The sequence below is a fragment of the Bombyx mori genome, chromosome 12 (assembly GCF_030269925.1).
Source record: "Bombyx mori chromosome 12, ASM3026992v2".
Lineage (NCBI taxonomy): Eukaryota > Metazoa > Arthropoda > Insecta > Lepidoptera > Bombycidae > Bombyx > Bombyx mori.
In genome coordinates, this window is record NC_085118.1 from 13,840,844 (window position 1) to 13,848,597 (window position 7,754).

Below are 7,754 nucleotides of genomic sequence, written 5' to 3' on the forward strand. Positions count from 1 at the left end.
TTCCCGCCAAAAAGTCCAGAGTTCCAGATTCCAGACTATTATTTGTATAATCTATGACACAGACTAACTACAGAAAGCTGCACAGATAAAAAGATTTTTTTTGAAAGAAATTGACTTAGTTTAATCATGGTCTTATTTTGTATATTCAGTATACTGAATATATAAAATAATAAATATTAAGAACATTACCATGATAATTTATATGAATGAAACTGATGCCATGTGACTTGCTACTTAGTAATACTATGATTATAACCAGACCAAGATAGTAAAAAATTAGTAACATTGTATCCATGTTTTATTCTTAACGCCTACAAAAAGTTTAAGTAATAGGAAATCTGGAAATAGAAAATTAAGATGTAAGAATTACAACAACAATTTGAATACACCACAGCAATAATCGCCCAATTCAACTCTTAATGGTTGCGGTTCAATGTTGAAAAATAGGAGCATGGATAATTAAACACAAGATGAACAATTTAAATATTATATAAGAATGTCCTATATTGAGACAGCGAGTTGTCGGCAGGCGCGGTTAACGCTAGCCCGACCGAGTGCCCCGGGTCCAATACCCGAATCTCCAAGAGTTCCGATATCAGAATCCGGAACTCACGGCCACACAACCACGGTTGCCGCACCTCCACAAAACACGCTGGTAAATACTTCATATTGATTGTTACGCAAAATTATTATACCATCAAAATAAATAACTAAACTCTTATGTTCTTTAACTTTAGATTGAGTTTTAGTTAAGTTTAACTCACTCAGAAACATCGGAACTTGAAGAGTTGTATCGTATAAATTCTTTTAATTATTCAATTTAGTATTGATTTTAGTTCGAACAATAATGGTGACCATTGAACAATTAATAATGGTAATAGATAATGATAATGGTTTAGTATTTGTGAAAGTGCACAGGTGTGGGAAAATTATACAATTTCGGTGCACATAGCATACATCCCGATGTATCATGAACCGAAATTGTATCATGAACCCGTTCATCTAAAAAATCAATAAACTCTTAGTAAATTCTTCTAATTTTACTGAGAATATTTTTTATTTCGACATCAATTTCATTTACTTTTATTTTCACACAACCAACATGACTTCAGATGACTTCGGTCTTTGCTATGGTTGTATGAGTTTCTTTTCCTTTGCTTTACCGATAGACAAAGCACACAAACCTATCGACAAAACAAAGTCAAAACTGTCAGAGGAGTCATTTTAATTCATTTTATGGTCTAATAAATTTGATTAAATTCACTGAATGAAATAAATTACAAATTAATAATTATGCCAGACTGTTTAGTTTTGTCTATGATTGTGTAATTGTGTTAGTGGTTTAAAAACTTTAAATAGGGATTAAAGTCATATGTACCTACTTTACCAAAATAAAATTTAGCAGTTAGTAGACTATACCTATCTACATTTTAATGCTTAGGGTTAACTTTGTTCTTACATAAAGTTAAAGCCAAACTTTCTATAGAATCTTACGAAAATGATTGACAAAAACAACAGAACCTTGTGGTGCGGTAATCTTCCAGAACAAATAACAGAAGAATTGCTTTACGAATTGTTCTTGCAGGTATGCCTTTAATCTAATGTATTGGCATTAATATTTACGTACTACAAGTCTAAAAGTTAATTATTTCGCTTGCAGGCTGGTCCATTGGAGAAAGTGAGGATAGCTAAGGACCGCGATGGCCGTCAACGCAATTTCGCTTTTATAACCTTCTGTCACGAAGTATCGGTGCCATATGCGATATTACTCTTCCGCGGGACAACTTTGTTTAACAGAACTATTTCTCTACAATGCCGGAGTCGCATGGCAATATTACCGCCTCCTTTAAGATGTTACGGGCCAGAATTTCAAAATCACCCTCCTGAGACATATTTGGTTGAACCACCACCTAATATTGCACAGCAGTTTGCGCATATGACAAATAATTTGATGGAGGAAGAGGTCAATTTTGTACATAGTCCTAATAATTTCAATGACTTGTCAATAGCCAGTCTTCAAGGCAATTGGTCTCATAGACATCATCCTTACCCAACACAGGAATATTACTCTCGAGATAACTTTAGACCTAGGGAATCTGAACATTATAATAGGAGCAAGCACAGTAATAATTGGAGAGACAGGAAGTCTAAAAGAAATGGAAATCATAGGAGAGATTGAGTGCATTCCTTTAAAAATAAATGTACACATACAGGGCGTAAACAGACCAAGCTGGGAAACAAAGCAAGAATAAATCACTATCTAAATAAAAATTTAGATAAACATAAATGTGCCTGTTTTGAGATTGTTCATATTTTTTGAACAACAAATATGATTCGCTTAGTGTCATCATAATAGAATAGATTTTTCTGTCTCATCTTATTTTTTTGCAAAAGCTTACATCATGTATAAAACTTCTGTTCATATTTTTTGAACCACAAATATGATGCATTTAGCGTCATCATAATAGAACTGATTTTACTATGTCTCATCTTATTTTTTTGCAAAAGTTTACATCCTGTATAAAACTTCATATGTAACAGGAAAGGTTAATAGTCCCTATAACTTAATTATAGGATGCTTTCATTTACTGAAAAATTATGCAATATTAATTGTAATGTAAATAAGAAATTCACAACTGTCTTTAGAACTAAACTGTATGGAGTATTTTATTGTATAACTAAATTGTTTAGGTAATAATTGCATATTGAAGTGCATAAATTAATGTGTTTTTAACTCGAAAATACCTTATTGTGCCATTGATACAGCACAAATGCAATTATATATAGGGAATAAGAAAATTATAAAGATCGACAGGTGCTAGGAAAAACATTGTAACTCATACTTAGCTAAAACTGAGTTACCATGTTATTCCTTGCACACATTGATATAATTAAAAAAGGCCTTTTAAATATAGTTTTATTAGAAAAATAAAAGTTTAAATAACATATTTAGTTCAAATATGAGAATCATAGATGTTCATTCAAAATTAACTCTGCATGTTCTAAGAAATGTTTGAAACCTTCCTGAAAAAACCAAAACAATATAATACAAACAAGTATATTTCATTGAAAAAAATCTGTATATGCAACTAAAATTATGTTGTTGTAATAGCATCTTAAATAATGAAAACGGATGATTAATATAAATTGATAAATTGTGCATAATATTGGAATTCAATAGCTGTAAATTGCAAAAAAAATTAGCTTGGAGCAACTATAGTAATTCAATAAAAGAAGTCTTTAAATGAAGTTCTATTGCATGAGCATGTTAATAAAGTTTTTAATAAATCTTTCACATTTCATTCTGAAACTATAGAAATACTTTGGCTAGCTAGCGATATACAATAATTTTGAATAACTTACTTACGATTTTTGGTTTGTATCTGTATAAAACGTAGCCGACAATGTCATAAATAAAAGCCACCGAAACAATGTAGAAAACTAGAGATATCAGTTTCTCGTCAACGTCGAATATATCCGATTTTAGGATTCTCATCATTATGTACGTTCCAAGAATACCTCTCACAAACAGGAACGTCACAAGATATGTCACCTCCACCATAGTGTAAAGAACGGTTTTGGCATAACCATTGCTTTTTAAAAACCTTTGAAGAAATAAGAAAATTATTGTTTTTTTATTGCCATTGTATGCAGACGAGCCTGTGTGGTCACCGTCGCCCGTGGACATCAACAATGCCAACACAGCCAAAGTGTTTATACTTTTAAATTATATCAAGGGATGAAAGGCTTTTTGGTTTAAGCGACATTTTTGCAACTTTACAGGGGAACCAATCAGTTTAAAATTTAGAAAAAATAACATAACAAAAATACTTCAGTTAATTGAATGGAGTAAACTTAATTGAATTTCAATTAAAAACATCGAATTGTTGATGTTATACCAAATGAACGTACATTTAATAACAAAGATAAATGTCGCTTAAACAAAATAGTATTTGAGTCGACTATTATCAAAGCCGGCAATGTGACTTTTGGACAATTATTGGTAAATCAGAAAAACGAATTATTGACTTTGTATTCCATTGGCAGTCACAAAACTCTTCTGAACGACATCTTAGATAAATAACAGGTTAAGTATTAACCTTTATTTAATGCAGGTTTTGAACCATATTCTTTGAAGGAGACGATTATATTCAAATCAATCTGTATTGACATATCAATAACATTTTTTTGTCCAAATGCACAGATTGCCACCTTTGATAATAGACGACTCATTTACTCCTCGATATGCATGACCATTCCTTTTAAGGAGCATACCTGAGTACTGATAAAGTATTTTTATAGTTAGGCTTGGACTGATAGAATATTCCAGAATATTTCAGGAGCAAAGCAGCCCTGTGCTTTGTTTTGAAAGACGATCTCGTGTTTTAATTAAAACGGTTTTTTTTAATCCATAGATGGATGGACGAGTTCACAGCCCACCTGGTGTTAACTGGTTATTGAAGCCCATAGACATCTACGACGTAAATGCGCTACCCACCTTGAGATATAAGGTCTCATGTGGTATTCACATGTTGAATGAGATAATCATGTCTACTGTGAAAGGGTCGATATCTCGCAAAAAATGAGCCCTTTAAAAATTCTCGTCTCGTTATTAAAGCACAGAAGACATTTTACATAGTGACGACTTAATTTTTTAATGAGAGCGATGAATATGATGTTATGTGGTTAGTCCGCTTGGTGAACTTTATTTTTAAAATTATCGTTGATATTTCAATAACAAAGTGCAGAACATCATGGGTTTGATTAAATTTTCTATTTTGCGGTGTCTTTGAGCTCCAGTCTTTATCTAAAACCAGGTGAGTCGTCAATTATAAGTTCAGCCGTTGTCAACGGTAATGACAGACATGTGTACCGATATATCTATTGGAGGCGGCTTAAACTCAATGCGAATACACATCTGACAGACCACGAAGCCAGAGAATCCGCGACTATATTTCGATGCCTCCAATGAACACTAATTTTTAAATTTTCGTTTTTCACGCAAATCGCTTCACTGTTTTAAAAGTATTACACTTGGTCATTATTGATGGGGTTCGAAGCAAGAGTAAATCAGCTAGCTACACAAAAAAACCATAAATATATCTGCAATAATAAAGATTTTATCAACTTTTTTTGTTTATACTCTCCTCCTGTAAATCTACGAATTTGGAGTTAGCGTAGTGTTCATTGGAGGCATCGATTTTAAAATCATTTTATGTGATTGTAACGAACCATCGTAGTTGCAGTAGGGGATTGGTGACTTCTAAAAACGCCAGCGTGCAAGCAAACGTGCAACCTGTATAGTCTTTTTGTGTGTATACAGTAACAGCAACCAGAGCGCTAGTGTGATGAACGAGCATCAGATAGTGATCGCCCCAGTACACGAAGCACCACAGAAGGTCGAATGCGAAGTAACCCCAGGACCATAGCATTAGAGCGTAATGCCACGGCGTTGTCTTCACTGGAAAGTTTAAAATATTTAGTTTGCCATTCCATTGCATATTCAAACAATGTTTCTTCTTCGTAATGGAAATTTGTCTCTTAAGGGATTTTTCCTATCACGAACTAAGTTTTTAGTGTCGTGCAGGTACATGATTTGACTTAGGTAGAGAGCCGATAAATTGATAAGGTAAATTTTCATTGGTCATAATTAATTTGTAGTTTACACTTTGAACTGCATCGGATCAATGAAAAACTAACTGGTAAGTCGGCATGGCGTTATAGCTTCTGCTCCGCATTGATATAAACCGACGACTGTAGCAACGCTTCCGTGCAGGAGGGTCACTGCCCTTGAGCACCACTCTGGGCTTTTGTTACCATCACGCGCGAACCACAGATAAAGCCAACTCCAAGTTACGAATGAGATCAACTTTAATAAAGACGCAGTAGAAAGTTCGGGACCTAACTCCATTCAGAATTAATACATTTTTAGATAGTTAATTTTGAGGATTTTTCCTAATAATTTTTCTGAATGTTTGTTTGTGTTTTTGTATTATGACGTTAATGATTTGTGTCATTATTGTAAATGATAGGAACAATTAAAAATAAATGTCAAAATAAACACTACTTACAATGAAAATCAGGTAAACCACGAGAAGAAAACTTAAATCTTACAAATAGATATCTGAAACTCATTTAAAAGAGGTTTTGAAACCATTAAATAATTTTTACTGGTGGTAGGACCTATTGTGAGTCCGCGCGGGTAGGTACCACCACCCTGCCTATTTCTGCCGTGAAGCAGTAACGCGTTTCGGTTTGAAGGGTGGGGCAGCCGTTGTAAATATACTTGAGACTTTAGAACTTATATCTCAAGGTGGGTGGCGCATTTACGTTGTAGATGTCTATGGACTCCAGTAACCACTTAACACCAGGAGGGCTGTGAGTTCGTCTAATCCATCTAAGCAATAATAATAATAAAAAGCAGTTTTTCTAAAACACTTATTTTCCAGTGCTTAATGTTTCGTTTTAAAATATAGTGCTCACCGCTGTTATCGCGCCCACATAAAATTTTGTACTTCCAATTTAATACGCCACAGTTAAAAGTAGCTTCAGCACTCTAGTTAATAAATTGACTTTTGGCTGCCTTTTTTATTCGTTGATAGATGAAGGACAACGAGGTCATCCAATAAGTTAATGGGTTCAAATTGTATGTTTATACTTTTATTATTGTTTTCCGAATAAGTTTATTAACAATAATAATTGTTCTAGTTCACCCTTCAAATGCTGTTTCGGGGTAAAAATAAGCATAGTGATGGTACAATGGACGGGTATAACGACATTTCGTCTGGCTGAAACACAGAGATTAAGTAAAACCTAAATAATAGATTCTAGGTCTTTTACGGGATCATTAACGACTTTTTCATTTCTCTACCTTTTCGCGGGTAGTCTTTATCTACTGAGGATTGACAAGTGACTACTCTGCTATTTATCAAAATATGTATAATGTAGGTACGTACGTATACGCGTGATGATTGAATGCAGCAGAGATGCGAATGTTGCGATGGATGTGTGGAGTAACGAGAATGGATAGAATACGGAATTAATATGTTAGGGGAAGTCTAAAAGTGGCACCTATGACAGAGAAGCGGAGAAGTGCGCGTTTGGGATGGTAAGGACATGTGATGAGACGAAATGAAAATGAGGTTGGTAAAAGAGTGCTAACTATGAATGTGGAAGGATATAGAGGAAGAGGTAAGTAGACCTAAGAAGAAATGGATGGATTGCGTGAAATACGATATGGGCAAGAGGGGAGTGAGCGAAGAAATGGTATATGATAGAAGAGTATGGAAGAAGGAAACATGTTGCGCTGACCCCAGGTGACTGGGAGAATGGCAGGAGAATGATGAAATGATGATGTATAATGTACGTAGTGGTATTAACATCTTATTGCCACTTACTTTACACTGTAATTCTCTTCTCGAAAACTAGTAGGGCGATTGATAACTGCAGTAATTGGAAATGTCATTCTAAGAACATTTTGGATATCCATTAGTCCAACGCTATCGAGATTAAGGCTTCATGTTGGTGGCTCTGCTGTCATAGAATACAAGATATTTGCAAGATAAGTTTGCATAAATACAAGTTCCGAACAATAACATTCGGACCGTCGCGTCGCGTCGGTCCACCGAACGATTTTCCCCGCTCGGTGGAAGACCTTCCTTTTGTTGTATATCTGTTATGGAGCGCCGATGCCCACTGAGTTTCTCGCCGAATCTTCTCAGTGGGTCGCGTTTCCGATCCGGTGGTAGATTCTG

The 7,754-nt window shown here is 34.5% G+C and overlaps 2 protein-coding genes across 3 annotated transcripts; one reads left to right on the forward strand and one right to left on the reverse strand.

The window, feature by feature from the left end:
• The first annotated feature begins 1,172 nt into the window (after positions 1 to 1,172).
• Positions 1,173 to 3,289, forward strand: LOC101738485 (RNA-binding protein 7). Its single transcript, XM_004928226.5, has 2 exons — positions 1,173 to 1,585; positions 1,661 to 3,289. The coding sequence occupies exons 1-2, from the start codon at positions 1,499 to 1,501 to the stop codon at positions 2,177 to 2,179; spliced, it is 606 nt and encodes a 201-aa protein (XP_004928283.1). The 5' UTR covers positions 1,173 to 1,498; the 3' UTR covers positions 2,180 to 3,289.
• LOC101738174 (TLC domain-containing protein 5) lies at positions 2,904 to 6,025 on the reverse strand. 2 transcript variants are annotated; one of them, XM_004928223.4, is made up of 4 exons: positions 5,701 to 6,025; positions 5,233 to 5,461; positions 3,368 to 3,605; positions 2,904 to 3,024 (listed from the first exon to the last, which is right to left on the reverse strand). In XM_004928223.4, the coding sequence occupies exons 1-4, from the start codon at positions 5,909 to 5,911 to the stop codon at positions 2,968 to 2,970; spliced, it is 735 nt and encodes a 244-aa protein (XP_004928280.2). In that variant the 5' UTR covers positions 5,912 to 6,025; the 3' UTR covers positions 2,904 to 2,967. The 2 variants fall into 2 exon arrangements, with proteins under 2 accessions (XP_004928280.2, XP_021205056.2); XM_021349381.3 differs by having other exon boundaries at positions 3,364 to 3,605.
• Positions 6,026 to 7,754: the final 1,729 nt, after the last annotated feature.